At 35.5% G+C, this 23,548-nt stretch overlaps 1 protein-coding gene and 1 pseudogene across 1 annotated transcript; both read left to right on the top strand.

The window, feature by feature from the left end:
- The first annotated feature begins 1,621 nt into the window (after positions 1–1,621).
- Positions 1,622–15,266, top strand: LOC120355134 (annotated as a pseudogene).
- Positions 15,267–20,622: 5,356 nt separating this feature from the next.
- LOC120355273 (V-type proton ATPase subunit G-like) lies at positions 20,623–21,899 on the top strand. The gene is made up of 2 exons (XM_039443620.1): positions 20,623–20,880; positions 21,368–21,899. Exon 2 carries the CDS (start codon positions 21,465–21,467, stop codon positions 21,798–21,800), a length of 336 nt encoding a protein of 111 aa, XP_039299554.1. The 5' UTR covers positions 20,623–20,880; positions 21,368–21,464; the 3' UTR covers positions 21,801–21,899.
- Positions 21,900–23,548: the final 1,649 nt, after the last annotated feature.

Here is a 23,548-nt window from a genome sequence, read left to right as displayed (position 1 = left end):
GGAGATACGATTTCACCGGGTGATGTTCTGTGCGAGATACAAACTGACAAAGCTGTCATGGCGTTTGAGACTGAGGAGGAGGGAATACTTGCTAAAATTATGGTGAGTCATTTTTTTGTTGGACTATTGATTTATTGTATTTTATGTTAAATATCGGGGACCGAGCTTCGCTCTGGAGTACAAAAGCATAAGAAATTTATTACGAAAGAAGGAATTATAATAATATAGCTTACATAGTTCATACAGACATTTTCTATCTAATAACAGTACGGTAATTAATTCCCAGAGGAATGCATAAATTACCCTCACAAAGGCCCGGTTGCACAAAAGCCGTTTGAATTTTAATCCTGATTAATTTAACGTGAACCAAATCAGAGAAGACCATTTCAAAAAGATGTATCTACTGGAATTAATCAGGATTGAAGATAACCCGGCTTTTTTGCAACCGGCACTAAGTATCTGTTTGAATGATTACAAAAGTTCAACAGCTGAGTCATAATTTGTCCCACACACATGAACTCGCTCACTCACTTCCATCATCAACAGACGACGAAATAATTATTATCAGCTGTTTTTCCAAGGATGAATAATAATTATTCTTTTTAATCTCCTTCAGCGATTTTTCCCAGGGATGAGACATAGTGCAATCGAATTTTCATATTATAAACCTACTATGTTCTGAATTTCGTGAGAATCGTTAGAGCCGTTTTCGAGATCCGGTGAAATAAAGACATATAAACATCTAAACATATAAACAGAAATTGCTCGTTTAATAGTATAGGATAATTGTTAATAGACTGATTGAATACCTCTCTTGTACAGACGGTTCAGTGACGATAAAAAGGTTGAAATTTCTGTTACTTGCATACTTGTGGAAATTCTAATAGACCGGCCTTTAAATCCGGCCTTGCAGCCGTGGTCGTGATTTGATTCATCTGATCATCAGAGAGTAGACGTCCTCCCAAAAATTATTTATGGAGTAGTAGGCCTATGTCTTCTGAAGAAGATGGCTCTTTAATCGTCTCTTCATGTAAAATAACTTCTACTAGGGCTATCGGCTTGAGTTGTCATTGAACATTTCAACATAAACACCCTGTACCATGGGATATCTAAATAGATATTAATAGCTATTAATATGAAATATGAAATATGCTATATTTCAATAGGTACTAAATTAGGAAATTGAAAAAGTTTTGGGCAATAGCCTGTTTTTTCTTTTCCGATCATTGTATTGTTTGTGCTAACCTAATAAATAAATCTACTCCATGATTTTCTCTATGATGAAAATACCCTGAATGATACAGTATCACAAAATGATACAGGATCAACACAATATGATACAGTATCATCTCAACTTGATACACCAACATTTGATACAAAACTTCCAAACTTTGAATGAATTCTACAAGCCATGGGGTATCTTCTTATCCTATCTATGCTATAACTGTGATACAGTATCAACACTATGCGATACAGTATCACAAAATCACAGTACTTTCCTATCTTTTCTCTATAGTATCACTCTCTATTCATCAAATAGTTCAGAATTCAATAATAGTCGGCAATCCAAACTGCAAAGCAATCCTAGCTTGAAAGTAATTTTTGTTTTGACATGTTCACAGTCCTTGGACAGGAGATAAAGATGCCCTCTCTGTCTCCAACAATGACAGCAGGCACCATTGTGAAGTGGTTGAAGAAGGAGGGAGATACGATTTCACCGGGTGATGTTCTGTGCGAGATACAAACTGACAAAGCTGTCATGGCGTTTGAGACTGAGGAGGAGGGAATACTTGCTAAAATTATGGTGAGTTATTTTTTGTTGGACTATTGATTTATTGTATTTTATGTTAAATATCGGGGACCGAGCTTCGCTCTGGAGTACAAAAGCATAAGAAATTTATTACGAAAGAAGGAATTATAATAATATAGCTTACATAGTTCATACAGACATTTTCTATCTAATAACAGTACGGTAATTAATTCCCAGAGGAATGCATAAATTACCCTCACAAAGGCCCGGTTGCACAAAAGCCGTTTGAATTTTAATCCTGATTAATTTAACGTGAACCAAATCAGAGAAGACCATTTCAAAAAGATGTATCTACTGGAATTAATCAGGATTGAAGATAACCCGGCTTTTTTGCAACCGGCACTAAGTATCTGTTTGAATGATTACAAAAGTTCAACAGCTGAGTCATAATTTTGTCCCACACACATGAACTCGCTCACTCACTTCCATCATCAACAGACGACGAAATAATTATTATCAGCTGTTTTTCCAAGGATGAATAATAATTATTCTTTTTAATCTCCTTCAGCGATTTTTCCAGGGATGAGACATAGTGCAATCGAATTTTCATATTATAAACCTACTATGTTCTGAATTTCGTGAGAATCGTTAGAGCCGTTTTCGAGATCCGGTGAAATAAAGACATATAAACATCTAAACATATAAACAGAAATTGCTCGTTTAATAGTATAGGATAATTGTTAATAGACTGATTGAATACCTCTCTTGTACAGACGGTTCAGTGACGATAAAAAGGTTGAAATTTCTGTTACTTGCATACTTGTGGAAATTCTAATAGACCGGCCTTTAAATCCGGCCTTGCAGCCGTGGTCGTGATTTGATTCATCTGATCATCAGAGAGTAGACGTCCTCCCAAAAATTATTTATGGAGTAGTAGGCCTATGTCTTCTGAAGAAGATGGCTCTTTAATCGTCTCTTGAAGTAAACAGTTCTCTCTCATTTTAATAGAAGATTAATTGTCAAAGACGACTATATTATTGATAGAAGACTAAAGCTGGATTCGTACAGAAAAGTGAAGAGTAAAAATTCAATTTCATGAAGTTCTTGAAAGTAAAGTTCATAAAAGTTCTATAGCTTAATAGTCGGCTCCGTACACTCTTCTTGATGAACTCTAATAATACAGCTTCAGGCCAATCAATTTCTTCCTATAGTGTGGTCCACGTTATAATATCAGTGAAGAAAGATAAGAGAACAGAGTTGTCGATTCTCTGATTTGCCACTGTGGTTTATAGAGGCTAGCTGATAACTGTATCTTTATTTATGTAAAAATGAATGTCTGTTTGTGTGTTAGTTTGTTAGTTTATGTAAAAATGAATGTCTGTTTGTGTGTTAGTTAGTTAGTTTATGTAAAAATGAATGTCTGTTTGTGTGCTAGTTTGTTAGTTTATGTAAAAATGAATGCCTGTTTTTTCTTTTCCGATCATTGTATTGTTTGTGCTAACCTAATAAATAAATCTACTCCATGATTTTCTCTATGATGAAAATACCCTGAATGATACAGTATCACAAAATGATACAGGATCAACACAATATGATACAGTATCATCTCAACTTGATACACCAACATTTGATACAAAACTTCCAAACTTTGAATGAATTCTACAAGCCATGGGGTATCTTCTTATCCTATCGTTTATCTATGCTATAACTGTGATACAGTATCAACACTATGCGATACAGTATCACAAAATCACAGTACTTTCCTATCTTTTCTCTACAGTATCACTCTCTATTCATCAAATAGTTCAGAATTCAATAATAGTCGGCAATCCAAACTGCAAAGCAATCCTAGCTTGAAAGTAATTTTTGTTTTGACATGTTCACAGTCCTTGGACAGGAGATAAAGATGCCCTCTCTGTCTCCAACAATGACAGCAGGCACCATTGTGAAGTGGTTGAAGAAGGAGGGAGATACGATTTCACCGGGTGATGTTCTGTGCGAGATACAAACTGACAAAGCTGTCATGGCGTTTGAGACTGAGGAGGAGGGAATACTTGCTAAAATTATGGTGAGTCATTTTTTTGTTGGACTATTGATTTATTGTATTTTATGTTAAATATCGGGGACCGAGCTTCGCTCTGGAGTACAAAAGCATAAGAAATTTATTACGAAAGAAGGAATTATAATAATATAGCTTACATAGTTCATACAGACATTTTCTATCTAATAACAGTACGGTAATTAATTCCCAGAGGAATGCATAAATTACCCTCACAAAGGCCCGGTTGCACAAAAGCCGTTTGAATTTTAATCCTGATTAATTTAACGTGAACCAAATCAGAGAAGACCATTTCAAAAGATGTATCTACTGGAATTAATCAGGATTGAAGATAACCCGGCTTTTTTGCAACCGGCACTAAGTATCTGTTTGAATGATTACAAAAGTTCAACAGCTGAGTCATAATTTTGTCCCACACACATGAACTCGCTCACTCACTTCCATCATCAACAGACGACGAAATAATTATTATCAGCTGTTTTTCCAAGGATGAATAATAATTATTCTTTTTAATCTCCTTCAGCGATTTTTCCCAGGGATGAGACATAGTGCAATCGAATTTTCATATTATAAACCTACTATGTTCTGAATTTCGTGAGAATCGTTAGAGCCGTTTTCGAGATCCGGTGAAATAAAGACATATAAACATCTAAACATATAAACAGAAATTGCTCGTTTAATAGTATAGGATAATTGTTAATAGACTGATTGAATACCTCTCTTGTACAGACGGTTCAGTGACGATAAAAAGGTTGAAATTTCTGTTACTTGCATACTTGTGGAAATTCTAATAGACCGGCCTTTAAATCCGGCCTTGCAGCCGTGGTCGTGATTTGATTCATCTGATCATCAGAGAGTAGACGTCCTCCCAAAAATTATTTATGGAGTAGTAGGCCTATGTCTTCTGAAGAAGATGGCTCTTTAATCGTCTCTTGAAGTAAACAGTTCTCTCTCATTTTAATAGAAGATTAATTGTCAAAGACGACTATATTATTGATAGAAGACTAAAGCTGGATTCGTACAGAAAAGTGAAGAGTAAAAATTCAATTTCATGAAGTTCTTGAAAGTAAAGTTCATAAAAGTTCTATAGCTTAATAGTCGGCTCCGTACACTCTTCTTGATGAACTCTAATAATACAGCTTCAGGCCAATCAATTTCTTCCTATAGTGTGGTCCACGTTATAATATCAGTGAAGAAAAATAAGAGAACAGAGTTGTCGATTCTCTGATTTGCCACTGTGGTTTATAGAGGCTAGCTGATAACTGTATCTTTATTTATGTAAAAATGAATGTCTGTTTGTGTGTTAGTTTGTTAGTTTATGTAAAAATGAATGTCTGTTTGTGTGTTAGTTAGTTAGTTTATGTAAAAATGAATGTCTTGTTGTGTGTTAGTTTGTTAGTTTATGTAAAAATGAATGTCTGTTTGTGTGCTAGTTTGTTAGTTTATGTAAAAATGAATGTCTGTTTGTGTGTTAGTTAGTTAGTTTATGTAAAAATGAATGTCTGTTTGTGTGCTAGTTTGTTAGTTTATGTAAAAATGAATGTCTGTTTGTGTGTTAGTTTGTTAGTTTATGTAAAAATGAATGTCTTGTTGTGTGTTAGTTTGTTAGTTTATGTAAAAATGAATGTCTGTTTGTGTGTTAGTTTGTTAGTTTATGTAAAAATGAATGTCTGTTTGTGTGTTAGTTTGTTAGTTTATGTAAAAATGAATGTCTGTTTGTGTGTTAGTTTGTTAGTTCCCTATAGACTCGAAAACTACTTGACAGAACGGCATGAAACTTTGGGACTATGTTGTGTGAATATTGGGGATAGTTTCTAACCAGAAATTTCAACAATGGGACTAATAATTATGATATAATTATCCATTTCACAGACCTATGTTTTCGAAATTGTCGGCCGAGCGGCTAACGTAGAACGGGAAGATCATGTTGTGATAATATGATTTAGCATCTGAACTTACCAGCTGTAATAAACACGTCACTCTGTGATAAAATTGTTTACTGGTATTAAAACGGTAGTTGTATGCACATAGTAAGTCCGTATTGAGATGTAAATAAAAATATTGATTGTCAGATAAATTTCATGATCCACCAAATAAATTCAAGTGTGACATGAGATACATCGATTTTTTGGCGGTACGAAGTTCCCCGGGTAAGCTAGTATCATATAATATGAACTTTCGTTCATTCTTGTTTTAATCAATTATATTTTATTAGTCAAGAGAATATATGTTTCAATTATTAAATAATGAATTTCCGGAATTATGATAATATATTTTCTTAATAATTATATTTCCAGATTGATAAAAACGATCTAACTTAGGAACATTGCGGAACTAGAAAAGGATAGTGCGATCCACTTTGTCGAATGATAGACAAGGATAGCAACACCAATGTTAATCAAATACTGTCATTATAACATCGGAGTGATCCGTGGTCTAGTGGATAGAGTGCTTGCGTAGCAGCATAGAGATCCCGGGTTCGAACCCCTCTCATTACCAAAAGTTTTTTAACCAGATCACTCCCGTGTTATCGGATGGGCACGTTAAATTGTCGGTCCCGGCTGAAGTATGACAGTCGTAAGGCCCATTGATGGCTTAAATTATATATTCAGGCGGTGGAACATTCCCGAAAGGGAACTCCCCACCAACAAAAGCCATACGAATTTATTTATTTTTTTTTTTTTTTTTTTATTATAACATCGACCTCACTATAGTGGCTTTTATTTAATATTATACATTTGGTTAACTGATAGCCTAACTATGTGAGGTTAAGTTTTCTCATTTTTGTGTAAATATCTCCACTATTTTCTATTATTTTTTGATGATTTTTTTCAGGTGCCTTCCGGCGAAGGAGAGGTGCAGGTCGGTACCCTGATAGCCCTTATCGTAGCAGAGGGGGAAGACTGGAAAACGGCTGAGGTTCCCAGTGGTGGGGCGGGCAGTGGAGAAGCCTCCTCCCCAGCCCCCTCTTCTGTAGCTGCAGCTCCGTCTGGTGGCAGTGGTGAGAAACAATTCATTATAATTTCAAAAAATCATTATTATCCATCTATCGACTTGCTATGGTGAGGTAAAGTCAGAAAGGTGAAAATTTTATAGTGTTGAGTTGAGAGAACGTGGAGGCCATGCATGGAGGCTCTGTCATTGAGCCTCTTAACTCATTTATTTATTGTATTAAATCATTTAGTCAACATGTATTGAATCATTAAATCAACTCAGTGTTGAGTTGAGAGAACGTGGAGGCCATGCATAGTACGCTCTGTCATTGAGCCTCTTAACTCATTTATTTATTGTATTCAATCATTTATACAATCATATAGTGAGGTCCACGTTAGAATGGCAGTGTTTGATTAGCAATGGTATTGCTATCCTTGTCTATCATACAACAAAGCGGATAGCGCTATCTCTTTCTCGCTTTGCTCTGTTGCCAGATCGTCTTTTAAGAATTTAGAAATATAAGTAATCAACAAAATATTTAATCTTGATTATGAAAATTCATTATGAAATGATTGAAAAATATAATTTCTTGCTTGATAAAATATCTTTGAATATTTTCAACGAGAATGAACAGTTAATATTACATTAATAAACCTGTATCAGCTATCGTCTATAGAAGGCATTGACAAGACAGAGGATCGGCAACGTTGTTCTGCTATCTTTCTTTACTGCCATTATAACGTGTACCTCACTATAGATGCAATATCATTCTCAACTCATTACGAGTGATTGGGAAAGAAACAACAGGCTTGATCTCTTGAAGTAATAATAATAATAATATCGAGTGACCTGGCTGGCTCAGGTCTGGTGTCAGAGTTTTCAGGTCGCAGCTGATCAATTTCAGGGCCTCTGACATGACCTAACGACTGCTTTTTAGGCAGCCGGGACCGACGGCTTAACGTGTCCATCCGAAACACGGGAGTGGCCCGAGATAAATATCTTGCCCGGGCCGGGATTTGAACCCGGGCCTCTGAATCATAAAGCCAGCATCTGATCCACTCGACTACGGCCACTCCTATCTCTTGAAGTGATCCGTGGTCTAGTGGATAGAGTGCTTGCTTAGCAGCCTAGAGATCCCCGGTTCAAACCCGCTCATCACCAAACGTTTTTTGGCCATTCCACTCCCGTGTTATCGGATGGGGACGTAGACTGTCGGTCCCGGTCGTGAGGCTCATTGACGGGGTAAATGATATATTACTGTGCATTATTGAAGTCTATGTATGTAGACTAAAGCCTACAATAATATGCAGTATGATAGACTACAAACGTTAATAGCTGTAGCTAAGCGGCTAGAGTCGCCTCTGAAAAATTGGACCTCAAGTTTAATGTGACTAGTATTGTATAGTGGACCATAGATAAAAGTTAGTATAAGAAGGTATAGGGCGTTCATGTTCCAATTCTTAATGTTTACTCAAACGGATAGTCTTAGTAGTTGTTTTTGGTGAAGCTATGTAGCGCTGGTAGTCTCTCATACTGTGCCGTTATTACACTCTTAGGTCACTACCTCCGTAAACAAAGCCGTAGTGCATTCGTGTGACGTCAGCACAGGTAGGGCTCCTACACCAATACAAAAAACTAGCTGATATAGATCAGCTGAAATCAACGAATTTTTATTTGTGTAGGAGCCCTACCTGTGCTGACGTCACACGAATGCACTTCGGCTTTGTTTACGGAGGTAGTGCTTAGGTCCGCCGCAAAGTAGACCCACGCTAATCCACGCAACTCCAACCCACGCCGTAGGATGTTTTGTAAACCATTGCTAAGCTTCTCCAGACATCTGTGTAATTCATGCAATGTATAATCCATTTGTCAGCTGATTGATTATGAATAATTCTATAGCAATGGTTTACAAAACATCCCAAGGCGTGGGTTCTTTTTGTGGATTAGCGTGGGTCTACTTTGCGGCGAGCCTAACACTCCTAACAAACCAGTAATAATGGACAGTAATCGGCTTGATTCGACAAAATAACGTCTTGGAATTTGGAACATATACAAGCTATACCATTGGATATCTTCTTATGCAATCTTTTCTCTATGGTAGGACCTTGATATTCATTCTTAAATACTTTGTATTAATACAGAGTAATAAAGAATTCAAATTGAATGAATATGATTAAATCAGGAGTTTTAATGAATTTGTTTGATATTGCAGTCCCTGGTACAAGCGTGATGATGCCAGCCCTATCTCCTACAATGTCGGAGGGCGAAATTGTCTCTTGGCTGAAGAAGGAAGGTGAAAAGCTGTCTCCCGGTGATGTGCTCTGCGAGATCCAGACGGACAAAGCTGTCATGTCCATATGGAAGTAGACGATGAGGGAGTTCTCGCAAAAATATTGGTATGCATCTTGGTCTTTGAATTGATTTTTAGGCTATTCGCACACCAGTTAGTCAAGACAAGACAAGACACGTTTAGTCACAATACTTCACATACAGTAGTTGCTTGTGGTGCAACTCACACTGATTAGTCATTGTGTAAGGAAAATTAGGAACGGTGGGGAAAGACGCCACAAATTTACATTAAATTTGATATTTACATTTAAACAATCAAGATTACTTTATTCTAAAGGAAACAATAATAAAATGAAATTAATGGGGAAACTACTCGCTGCTGCTAAAGATACAATCTTTGTTGTTATGGAAAATATAAAAAGAAAACTCAAAAAGGATTACACCTACCTTTTGAAGATGGCTTCCCTCTTTGGCATTCACTGGTTGAAACGCGACGTCAATTATTAGTTAAAAAATCAAAATAACTGATCTAATGAAATTGGTTCGGATCCCGTCTTACTTCAATAATGCAATTCTCTTTAAACTGCCCGAACTGTGACAGGAAAACTGTATTATAAAACAAGAGCAAAATCTATCCCTTTCACCAGAACTTTACTCACAGTTTTCACGAACGAACTCTGCCCAAAAGCTAAATTTAGGGTTTTAATATAAACTCAGTCAATGCCAAACATGAAAGCCATTTCAAGTGCATATTTTTATCTGTCGCAAAAGCGGCACGTTTGTTATTAGACACAGAGAGAAGCTAACGTTAATATTGACAACAAATAAAATAAACAATCTTTCTGTCGATGACAAAGATTGTTCAAAGACAAAATACTGTTGAACTTTCAATTTAAAAACTCTACAATCCTGATCAATATGAGATAAATATATGATTCATATATATATATGTCCCGTATGACCAGGTGACAATTTCAATTAGACATATATCTTCATAAGCAGACATGTGAAGTATTGTGACTAAACGTGTCGTGTCTAGCCTGACAGTAATTGTGTTCCTATCTCATCTCATGATTGGTATCTAACCCCGATTTATTCCCGACTGAGCCTAGTCTGCATGTAGTAATAGCAAATTATTAGATAGATTGGAGGGTGAAACAAGTGTATCTAATGATACAAATTTGCCTATATTGAGGTCCACGTTATGATGGCAGTGTTTGATTAGCAATGGTATTGCTATCCTTGTCTACTTGTCTATTATTCAACAAAGCGGATAGTGCTATCTCTTTCTCGCTCTGCTCTGTTGCCAGGTCGTCTTTTAACAATGTTGATCTAATAATTAACAAAATATTTCATCTTAATTATGAAAATTCATTATTAAATTATTTAAAAATATAATTGATTATTTTAAACGTGAATTAACAGTTAATATTACAACAATAAACCTGTATCAGCTTCCGTCTATAGAAGGAATTGACAAGACAGAGGTTCGGCAACGTTGTTCTCCTATCTTTCTCCACTGCCATTATAACGTGGACCTCACCATAGTTGATTCTCGACTTTTGTTGCACTAATAAAGATTAACCAGCTAAGAACCTTCTGTGTATTTTTTATTGTGCAAAAGAAAGATGATTAGAATTTCTCTTACAACTAAGTTTCTTAGTATAGCTGAAGATGTGTTGGATTTAACACAGTCCTGTAACTGCATTACTTCTGGTAATGTTGGAATTGCAGTTCTGTAATTAAATTAATAGAAGTGGGTTTCACAACCAAACTAACTTAAGATGGTGTTTTTTAATATTATGGAGAAGTTTTACAACAGACTCATCAACAATAATGTGTTCAACAAATTTTATCGAGAGTTTATTTCCTTTATTACCCAGGTACCGGATCAAACGAAAGTCGGTTCTTTAGTTTTTGTCGATAAGAACTACAGATGGAAATTACTGTGATATTGCAATTATTCAAATGCTAATGAATTAATTATTATTAAACGAAAATCCAAATTAAATGCTGTAATTCACCCCGAAGACTTCTGCTACTGCAAATATTGACAACAGGGTAAACAACTAGATGAGCGCTTCTATTCAAAAATTATTTGTCAGCCCGGGAATCGAACCCAGTACCTCCTAATTGCCGGTCAGGAATGCTTACCCTTACACCAAACCGACAATCTGTGGATAGCAGCGCTCATTTTATACTAAGACATAGCGGCCAGCCAGTCTACAGATGGAAATTATCCAGAGATTGTCGGTTTGATGTAAGGGTAAGCATTCCTGACCGGCAATTAGGAGGTACTAGGTTCGATTCCCGGGCTGACAAATAATTTTTGAATAGAAGCGCTCATCGAATTTCCATCTATCTGTTTAACCTGTTGTCAATATTTGCAGTAGCTTCGGGGTGAATTACAGCATTTATTTGGATTATCGTTTAATAATCGATAAGAACTGATCTACGATTATGTTGTGTATTGTATATTGTTCAAAATGAAGATAAATATATAAGTTTGTTGTATTGTTGCCCAGGTACCAGCTCAAACGAAAGCTCAGGTGGGACAGTTGATAGCTCTAGTGGTGGCTGAAGGAGAGGACTGGACAGATGTGCAGATTCCTGCTATGGGTGGGGCCCAGGCGGAAACACCCAGTGTGGGTTCAGCCCCCACTCCTCCAAGTCCCACTGTGGGATCGCCAGCTCCCGCCGTTGCTCATCAGTTGCATGGGTAAGCTATACTGAACCCCACGTTATAGTGGCGGTATTTGATTAACATTGGTGTTGCTATCCTTGTGTATCTTTCGACAAAGCAGATAGCGAATGTATCAAATCATAGTGTTGTGTATCTAGTTGATATGATACTGTATCATATTGTGTTGATACTGTCATTATAACGTGAATCTCCCTTATATCAACTGTTTGTCTGTTCATTAATTCCAGTTTCAAATTTGAATTATTCAAATTTCAATTATAATTATCTTTATTCATTACAAAAAGCATACGGGTGTCGTCTACTATTCTAACAAAAGTAATAGTATGATGCTATTATAAGAAGAGATAAACTCAATCCACTGGAAAGAAACAATATCCTGAGTGAGATTCATGTTTCAATGTCAGCTTCTGATTAACATTGATTTGCCATCCTCCTCTGACATTAGACAAAACAGATAAATGCATCCTTTTCTACCTTCGCAATGTGTCATATAGTTTGTAGGCTATTAAAAAATATAATGGAATACCAGACTATTCAATCTCATATTAGAATTCATTTCCAGGTTATAAAATGACATATTTCGAAGGTGAATAAAATAAATTATTCTTTTTTGACAGAATTACTGTCAAATAGATTGAAAATTAGCCTTTCTAGGTGGGGTTTCACAGCAAAGCTGGGCCGAGCGGAATCCGCTTGCTCGCTAACTATTCAGGATTTAGTCGGGATAATTCAAATCAACGCCGGGCCGAGCCGAGCGGATTTGTGCAGTCGGCTTGACGCCCAACTCGAGCGTTTTCGACCAAGCGGATTCTGTTTCTTTCAGTTTAGTTCGATCTTCCCACGTAGTGAGTTGCACAGTATTTGTGTTTTTAACTTGAAAAATGTCTTAAAAAGCAAATCAGCAATCGGCTTCAGTGCGAACGCAGGCAGATTCCGCTCGGCATCGCATTGCTCCGCCCGGCTCGGCTCGGCCCAGCCCAGCTTTGCTGTGAAATCCGCCTAATTGAATAACTTACTTATGAAAGGGTTATTATAAGTTATCCGAAACATTTCCATCCAGTACCAGTATGTGTACTTTGTCTCCTATAAAAAATACCCTTGTTAATTGAATATTTTTATGAAAAAGTTGTAATCTGTACTTTCACTCAAATAACAGTTACATTCAATTTTGATAAAGTTTATATTTTATTTTAACCCTATTTTTCATTGTTTACAGTTTATTTGGCCCAGCAGTGAGAGCACTACTAGAACAATACCATCTGACCGGCAAGGAGATTGAAGCCACTGGAAAAAATAGTCGCATACTAAAAGCAGACGTCTTGAAATACATCACCGACAAAAACCTCCAACCTAAACCACCTGTGCAGGTGCCACTCCCTGGAGATAGCACATCTACATCCACCTCTACTTCCACCTCCTCCTCGACATCACAACCTACCGTTGTAGGTAGGAAGAAGACCGGTTACACAGACGTTGAAATAACGTCGATGCGTTTAACGATCGCGAAACGGTTGACGCAATCGAAGAGCGAAATCCCGCACGCCTATTCCACACTCCAGGCCGAGATCGACTCGTTGTTAACGTTGCGTAAACAGTTGAAAAACGTTGGCGTCAACGTCTCCGTCAACGATTTCGTTGTGAAAGCGGTTGCGCGCTCGTTGAAACAGAGTCCGTTCGTTAGCAAGTTGTACGTTAACGACCAGATTACAGCTTACAATGGGGTTGATATTTCGGTGGCCGTTGCAACGCCCAACGGGTTGATAACTCCGATATTGAAGTCGGCGGATATGAAAACGGTTGATCAGATTTCGGAGGAGATTCGGGAGTTGGCCGGTAGAGCGCGTGAGGGTAAACTACAGTTACACGAATTTCAAGGGGGTAGTTTCACGATTTCTAATCTAGGTATGTTTGGGATCACTGAGTTTAGCGCTATCATAAATCCGCCCCAAATTGCGATATTAGCTGTGGGTGGGGGACAACCCTATGTAAAGCTTGATGGTAGAGCGGCAACGGTGATGGCAACACTGTCTTATGACGCGAGAGCATTGTCTGAAGGCGACGTTGCCGCTTTTATGGAGGTTCTGCAAGGTTATCTAGAGAATCCGGCCTCGCTTTTAGCGTCTGATAGTGCCTCACATGTGGTCAAGACTAAGGTTTCCGCTGAAGCGTATGTTTGAACAACGGTTCATCGATATTTTTGTAAATTATTGTTCAAATATGATACGATTTTATGCCTAAGTTTGCTTCTGGAAGGTGTCTAAATAATTGTGGTATAATAATCTTCTAAATTGTTGATGTAAAGATGAAGATATTATACCTAAGGTGACACTTGAACGGTGTATATAATGGTGGAATCTAGTAAATCTTCTTGAATTATGCATTTGGAAGTGCTACATTGTAAATAGCAATAATTACCTCAGTAGTGTGAGAGATGAGGCTAAATTAATTAGGATGGAATTATTTCCAGTTGTACTAAAAAATATATTGAAATCTTTGTTTGTCCCTTTAATAGAGTAGGACTAAATATAATTTGGTCTAATTATTTTGAATGATATTCAGACTTGATTCAATTTCATTATTCAATTACAATAAAATTGTAGAACTACAACTGATTTGTAATATTTTATTTATTATTTATTGTTATTTACAATAAAATTGTAAAGTTTCAACCGTTTCACCTTTTTGAATAAATATTTTTTTTTTAAGTAATATTATATTAGTTATTGTTTCTACAGTTTTGAAGTTTATTATAAATATGTTATAAAGCTTTAAATATTTTACAAGTATAAATTATTGGTTGTAATTATCTTGAAAAACGAATCGTTCTTCTATTTTTGGGAATCCTAAAAGATATAGAGAAAAATTTTGATATGGTAAGCTAGTAATTTTGTACATGACATCATGGTCTTACGCTCGGGGTGGAAAATTGGGGATGAGCTTTGTTTTTGTTTCAATAATGTTGATACATTGTTCCAATCTTTCATCAAAATTTGGTTATTTTTAAAAGTTTGCATCACCAATTTGATAGTTTTCAAGACGTTGAACTTTATTTTAAATGAATTATTCAAGCTCGTTTCTTTTAATAACCGGAGGTGTTGTTGAGTTGAAACATTTTTATTCAGTTGTATATTTTTTTTAATTAACTTTATCTTCTTTTCATATGACTTTAGCATTCCTGGTAGTGATTTACTCGCCAATTCCAACGTACAATAATATTGTCTTTCACGTACAAATTTATTCGTGTTTGTTTGCTAGTCTGTTTTGTAGAAGATTGAAGAGTTTGTAGCTGTCAAAATGGGATATATTTTCTTTTTTACAAAGCTTTATGTGTTCTTATTGGTTCAAAACTAATTGTATAGCTTTATGTTCATGTTATGTAGCTGGAATGTAGTGTTGACTATATTTGTATTCTATTGTTACCTGAACAACATTGTATCTATCAGGGTTCAGCCTGTGAATGTTTTTATAATTTTGATCTTGACATTGTTAGCGAATTGTTTTAAATATATATTTTCGTACAATTCAGCAAACTGTGTTTTATTGTGTTGAACTAAGATGGTAGTGAGAGATTCATTGTAAACTTCACGCATTGCTTTGAAGTAGCATCAAGTTTTTTATCATGTGGTTCTCCAGGTCTATGAAAATATATTTCTATAAACATTGTGCTTATCATCCAACCACTTCTGATAGTTTAAAATGAATCTCACTCCAGTTGCTCCACCACATCAAAGTTAGTAGACAGAAGGTTGGTCACTCATCTATAGTATTTTAGTTGAAATGCAATTGGAGTGGGGGAACTGCAGCCGTGACGTAGGCTGTAGTACAGAGTAGGCAGAATATCGCATTCTTGAAAATCATACGGTGACCTATAGTCAAATTATGTAACACAAACATTTTCTGACATGCAAGCTTTCTAATTCGGCTTTACAATAATTATCAAAAAAATTGAATAATACAAGCATTCTGCAATATAAAAGCAAAAAACCCACCTCCTAACCTTCCCTTTCAAACCCTTAAGGTTTCTTTATCTTCTAGGTCATGTTTATATTTTGTAGTTTGGCTATACATCAGCTTGTGAATTTCGGGGATGAGATATTTCGATTCTCGTAGGTAGAACATGTGCACGCTGGCATTCCCCCCACCACTTCGAATCTTACACCTGTGAGTGAACAACCTTCTGTCTACTAACGTTGCCACCACATGTCATAGTAATGTTAAGGTGCGTACAGATTTACGCGCCGCGAACATGAGCAATTCACTTTTAATCAGCTGATGCCAAGCTTTTTATATCTGTATCTTACCGTTTCTGTAAAAATGCAGATATAATCAGCTGATTAAAAGTGAATTGCTCATGTTCGCGGCGCGTATATCTGTACGCACCTTAAGGTGTATGTGCACAATCTTGTTTTAAACTGTTGTTTGTTTAAACAGGGAATGAATCGCATTATGATAATTCCATCATATCTCAAGGAATATTCAAGTGATAGTGTTTTAGCTTTGAATGTAGATTGTGGATGTGGCCCTTAACTGGTCTCTTATCTATGAATGCTGAAGATCTCCAGTGAGATTTACTTCAAACGGTCAGCAGCATTTCTTCCAAATAACATAATTGCTCCTCATTCAACGAATGCTGCTAATAGTCTAAAGCTGGGTTTACACCAAAGTTATTAACAAAATGTTAATAACTTAATCCTTATAGATTCTATTAGATTAAACATAACTTATCATACACATGATAAACATATGTGTATGTCAAGTTTCGTTCAATCGAATAGAATCTATGAGGATTCAGTTATTAACATTTTGTTAATAGCTTTGCTGTAAACGCAGATTAAAGTGAATTTCACTAGCATAGCATTTGAATGTCCGCTTTTTTCAGGGCTATACTGAAATTCAAACATAATAGAAGTTATCAAGTATAATATATTTTATTACACAACACAATTAATTTCTTTGATACAATAGTGTGTTGAATTTTTTTTTAACTAGTTGTTTGATGAAATAAAAAAATCTGGTGTGGCGCACTCACACAACTTTCCTTGCCGTAATGAAAATTGATCACCTGACGCTAGTGTTCCCGCGCATCTCAAGTCTACTATTCAAAGATTTGAGCCAGCTGGTGACAGGGCAATAACGCTGGAGACACACATGAGGTCTGCTATCTCTTCATAGTGAATCGTTTAATATATATTATTTATTTATTTATTCCTTGAAAAAGCATTACAATAATTCACAATTTAGAAATATAACAACAAAATGAATCAATAGGAAATACAAATAAACATAAGGAACTACTTCCCCAAAAGAGCAAGCTCGAGCTTGGGGAAGGAGCAGCCGTACTTTGACTACTTACTTATTATTAATTAACATTACAGTATATACATTAACAACTAAAATCAAATCCTTTCAATAAACAAGATAAATCAGTGATGCTATAATAGATCAATATATTTACATACAATATGTGTTAGAATGCAACAAAATTTGTAAATTATAATAATGACCTGATATTGCCTAGCCCAGTGTATAACATGATATAGGATGTGGTACAAAATGAAATCTATCCAATTGGAATAATTACTATACTAATGTAATCCAGAAATTCTCGGCACTATCCCAGCCATGAGAGCTAACCAGATACTTTTTCAAATGTAGTCCAAAGTTTTTTTGGGCGAGCAAACCTCTCAAATTACTTGGAAGAATATTAAAAAATAATGGAGATAAATATATGAAGCTACGCTGACCAGCAGTAGTCAATAATCTAGGAACAGTAACCAGACCTGACTCCTCCCGTCTTGTAATAGCACAATCCGTTCTATTAATGAAATGAAAAAGTGATAGCTTCTTATAATATAATATGATGTGTTTCAGGTATGTCTGTCTAATCGGTAGAACTGAAAATTCCAAAAAAGCCAATCTTGTTGAATACATTCTATTCTTTTTCAGAATAATTTTTAATATTAAATTTTGTATTGTTTTTACTGGTTTTAGAACATTTGTATATGCACCACCCCAACCCACAATACCATATTGGAGCAATGACTGTGCCAGTGCATAATACACTATCTTCATGACTTTCATAGGCAAAACAGAACGTAATTTCACAAATAAATAAATAAGTTTTCTAGATCGTGTAGTAAGCTGTGACAAATGTACATCCCACTTTAAATGCTGATCAACCATTACTCCAAGATATCTGATACTGCCAACCTTCTCTATTTTATTACAATTAACTGAACACCCTAAATCTACATGACTAAGACAATTTGGAGAATGCAAAACAAGTGACATATTAACTGGCTGATTCTGTATATTCAAGGAAAAAGAGATGTATTTTGTTTTGGACAAATTCAGAGTCAGTTTTCTCCTATCAAGCCATTTTTTTACTTCTCCCAGTCCCCTAGCAGCTGAGTCATATGTGCTAGCCCAGTTTTCTTCATGAAAAATTAAAACTGCATTGTCTGCAAATGACAATATTTTCCCATTGATTAAATTAAGGTTACAAAAGTCATTAATATAGATCAGGAAGAGGCAAGGTCCAATCACTGTTCCCTGCGGGATTCCCATTTTAACAGATTTATATTCACTAACAGTGTTATTGACTCTAACACATTGTTGCCTATTCTTTAAATAACTGCAAAACCATCCCAGTGCCACATCCTCAAGACCAAGGCTACGGAGACAATCAAGTAGACGATCATGGCAAACTGTATCAAAGGCAAGATCAAGAAAAATAGCTATTTGTCTCCTACCTACATCCAAGTTTAAGATTGATTCTTGAACAAAAGCAGCAATTGCTTCCTGTGTTCCCATCCCCTCTCTAAAACCAAATTGATTTTTTGACAGAATATTATTCACTTCCAAAAATTTATGTAGCTGTCTCTTTACACATTTTTCAATTATTTCAGCCAAATTCGAAAGTAAACTTATAGGTCTATAGTTGATAATTTTCCTTTTGTCTTGTGATTTGAATATTGGTTTTACTACAGTTGTTTTAAAAGAATCTGGAAAAATACCTTGTTCAAAACTTACATTAAATTGTGTTTGAGTGGAGAGGCAACAATACTTTTAACAGATTTTAAAACAGATACAGTAATGCCATCATGACCAGGCCCAGATGCACCTCTAAGACTCTCGATCGCCTCCACAACCTCAGTCTCTGATACATATTGAAAAGTAAAATAATCTTGCGGATTGTGGGGATTGTCTGGTTGCAAATCGTCACCAGGCTCACTAGGAATATTTTGTACCATTTTCTCTCCTATAGAGATGAAAAAATCGTTAAAAGCATTAGCACATATATTGGGATTATCCCTAGCACTATAGACATTACCATCAATTTCAATTTCTTCCAAACACTCCTTCCTTATTTTACAACCAGCTACCTCCCTAACTACATTCCAAGTCCGTTTTACATCATTTCCAGCCTCCTCAATTTTTCTGCTATAATACAATCGTTTAGCTTCTCTAATAAGGACTGTCAATCTATTTCGATAACTTCTAAAATAATTTCTCAGATTTAAATTGAATGGTTCCTTTTTACATTTGTTTAAATGGAGCTTGCTTTCTTCTAATAGAAAATACTAAACCTTGAGTAATCCATGGCTTGATTTTTTTAAACCTCGAACTAGATTTGGCTACATTTATAGTGGATTTTTCAATATAGCTTTGTAGAGTTGCAACAAAGTTATCTGTTGAAACATTAACATCCCTACTAGAAAATACAGACTGCCAGCCCTCAGACTGGATAAGAGACAAAAGCCTATCATAATCGAGCCTGGTGGCAACAAGTGGCAACTGAGCAGCATTGTTAGTCAAGTCTATTTCACAACGAACCCTAAGAGAAGTAACATAGTGATCAGTAATACAAGTCTTCAATACCATGGGTTCAATGTGCTTATTAGTGTGAACATTACCGAAATAATGATCTAACTCGAAGGTGTTCCCTGAAATGGAACCAACAGTATCAACAGTTTGCAATTGGATAATCACATTTTCTCGATTTCAAGCTTATTTTCAATTTTAGGTGGAAATGTTACTGGACATTAATTGCAGAGATTTTCATGCTCAATCTTTCCCATTTGAAATTTTTTGTTTAAATTGTATATGAAGGCTGATAATTAAGAATCTAAAATCAAACTGCATAGATGAGGCGGAGCTCCTGAAAGTTTTACAGATTTGGGACTTGTGGCAGTTGATAGAGCTTATCAATGACTATTCCAGGTATAAATTTGATCAAAATCATTGGAGCCGATTTCGAGAAAATCGCGAAAAACCTTGTTTTTGACATTTTAGCCGCCATCTTGGATTGCATTTGATCGAAATTGTTCCTGTCAGATCCCTATAGTGTAAGGAATTTCCAAATTTCAAGTCATTCCATTAACTGGGAGATGAGATATCGTGTACACAGACGCACATATATTCTAAAGGTGCGTACAGACTTTCGCTCTGCTCCGCAACCGAACGTCACTCCAGCAGAGCGATTGATGATCGACCGGCAAGCAACAGTGGTTCGACCGGGGAACGCGAGAAGATCTAACATCGTCCATAACGTTCATGATGGGTGCGTGGGCGGTGCGACTGTGGTTCGATGGTGGTACGAGGGAGGAGCGTGCTCGGTGCTGGTTGGAAGCGCGAATATGTGTACGCAGCTTAACACACACATACAGACCAATACCCAAAAACCACTTTTTCGAACTCAGGGGACCTTGAAACGTATAGAAATTAAGAAATTAGGGTACCTTAATTTTTTCGGAAAGCAATACTTTCCTTACCTATGGTAATAGGGCTAGGAAAGTAAAAAATACTTAATTAACTTTTATTATTGATCATCTCTGAATTTCATATTTTTCCGTTAATTTTAAACAGCTGCTTGAAACTTCTTGCAAAAAATATAAATATTTATATCAGATTAAAAATAGTATTTCAGGGAGAAAGTATTTCTTGATTACTGAAATATTATAGTTTTTGTGTGTTGAAAAGTTTCTGAATTGCTGAAACAACGAACACTGTTCAGTCTCTTAAAGAGTTTTATACAGTTTGAAACTAGATAGCCCAGCACAAGCTATCAACAAGTACAGTACCAAACCTACATAACCTGAAGACTTCAAGATTTGACTTGGTGGCAATATAGTGCTAAAGAAGGTAAACCACTTACCATATACCGTCCTTTTTTGTTTTTACTTTGCAAAGATTTATACACTTTTTATTCATACAATAAATAGGTACTTCTTCCTAAAAATCATTTGCAACCTGTTGTTTTGAAACTACCTACTTGATTCAAACTTTCTAATTTTAGATCTTAACAGTTCAAAGTTTTCATTCTTCTCCTCTTCAATGGTTCAACGTTATGAGACAGAGTAATAGTTTCGATAGAAGTATGAAGCAATGATGATTTGCTGAATACAATGTTAATTCAATCAAAACAATTACTTAGAGATTGACTCTATGATGACTTTGATCACTTAGTGATGAAGTCCCCAAAATAACAATTTAATTGATAATTCAATAACAATTTTGATTGGAGAGGTGTAGGTTTGAAGTCTAAATAATAATTAATAATCAACAATTTTAAAGTCAAGATAATAATCCAATTGATAATTCAATAACAATCTTGATCGAAGAGGTCTAGTTTTCAGTACCAGTACTCAATATCTTGGAGACCTCCACTAAGCGATTGACGATTTATACTGACTTCTCTTCATAGCAAGTGTACCGAACGTTTCACGATGACGTCAGTTCCTGTGACACCCTGCATCAGGCAGTTATTAGACGCCGAGAAAATAGCGGCAGAAAAAGTCGCCGAAGCAAAGAAACGTCGCGAGCGTAAACTGAAACTGGCCAAAACTGAAGCTTTGGCTGAAATAGAGCAGTATCGGCAGGAGAGAGAAAGGGAGTTTCAGAATTTTGAGAATAAACATGCGGCTCTTCGCGCCAAAATCACGGCGAGAATCGACATGGAAACCAGGAAGAAACTGGACATTATGAGGTCCACAGTTACTCGCAATAGGAAAAGCATGATTGAGAAGATATTGGAACTTGTTTTTAAAATTCCTGAGTATTAAAATGTTTGCTACAATGAAAAATTGATGCTTTTATTAATTTTCTTTACATAATAATAATTCATTTATTTGATTCATATAGGTACATGAATATAAAGCTGGGTCTTAATCCTCATAGATTCTATTAGATTGAACGGAACTTGACAAACACATAAATATGTTCATCATGTGTATGATAAGTTATGTTCAATCTACTAATAGAATCTATATGGATTAAGTTATCAAAGTTATGTTATTAACTTTGGTGTAAACGCAGCTTTAGATCTTGCGCGTCAAACATAAATTTACACAGAAGCTGTCGTCAAGTACAGAGAAAAAATTGAATAAATATATAAAAAATGAATTTACATTCTATTTCTCCTTATCACTTTAACTTCTAGTCTCTATTTTTACAATAACATATTAAACCGTTTTTTTAACTATTTTTAACGACACTACAGTCTGATATCTTTGAATATTAGTTTTTAATTTTCAACAGTGTTGAGAATGGATTTAAAAAATCCGAAAGCGCTCCTCAGTGAGTACTAGTTTTAATAACTAATATTCAAAGAAATTAGACTGTAGTGTCGTTAAAAATAGTTCAAAAACGGGTTATTACTACTTGCAGTTCGTCATGGATAATGGAATAGATGAGAAATATCATTAAAAATGATTAAGAGTCTATGATACTGTAACTTGAAACCTGCTAAATGAAAAATATTTTTAATCTTTCATAATTAAAATTGAAGCTACAAAAACAAAAAGATATATCATATTTAAAAATATGACAGCATGGGGATACACCTCTGACCCTCTGTGCCAATGTAGTCAAATTCGATCAATGCAACACCTGATATCTGAGTGTCCACAACACTCCTATCATGGAGGGCTGACTAAAGCTCATACTGCTGGAGAAGAGGCTTGTCAGTTGCTCCAGAACATAATGGAGTCTATTAGTATTTAATAATTGTGAAATTATTATTAACCTTGGTCTGTGAATGCATATGCGGTGCATATAATAATATTTAAAAAATATTAATATTCGTTAATCACCCAAAAAACCTTTAAATAATCATTACTTCTCATATCAATCTCAAGGTTGATATTCAAAAATATATGAGTAGCTCATCCAACCTGTGAGATTTCATTTTTTGCTTCTTAACTCTGATGGCTTTATAATGGACATTAAATTTTGTATACATTTTTAATTTCTATGCTCCATACTAGAGTAACATATTTCATAAATATTTATGAAATTACATCATATTAGGAACCCTTATTTTATAAATAAAAATAAGGAGCCGTAGCCCTGAATACATCATACATTTCATAAATACTATAATACTCAGCATTGAACTACCGGTACCGTATCAAATGCTACTATACAGTACTTTATAATTTCAAGTATTCTTTAACCTGTACTATACATTATCATAGAGAAACAATAGCGTAAGTACATATCCCATGGTATAGGGTGTTTATATAGTAACTTTTACTGTTATCTCAAGCCGATAGTCCACGTAGCTCTTTCCCTTGAAGCTGTGTGACACTGGTAGTCTCTCATATTGTGCCATTCATACACTCTCACCACGACAAAACATTAAAAATCGACAGTAATCGGCTTGAGATAACAATAAAAGTTGCGACATAAACTCATTAAACCATGGGATATCTACTTACACTATTGTTTCTCTATGACATTATTCTCCCATGTACAATTTGATTCACTTGACCTGGGTGATACGGTGAACAAAATAATATAATTAATACTC

This window comes from Nilaparvata lugens, chromosome Y (assembly GCF_014356525.2).
Source record: "Nilaparvata lugens isolate BPH chromosome Y, ASM1435652v1, whole genome shotgun sequence".
Classification (NCBI taxonomy): Eukaryota; Metazoa; Arthropoda; class Insecta; order Hemiptera; family Delphacidae; genus Nilaparvata; species Nilaparvata lugens.
The sequence above is the reverse complement of the archived record's forward strand: the minus strand, read 5'-3'. Positions and strand labels throughout refer to the sequence as shown.

What these genes read in the sequence shown, in the direction of transcription:
- LOC120355273 (XM_039443620.1), top strand. Translation starts at nt 21,465, where the DNA reads ATGACGTCAGTTCCTGTGACACCCTGCATCAGGCAGTTATTAGACGCC.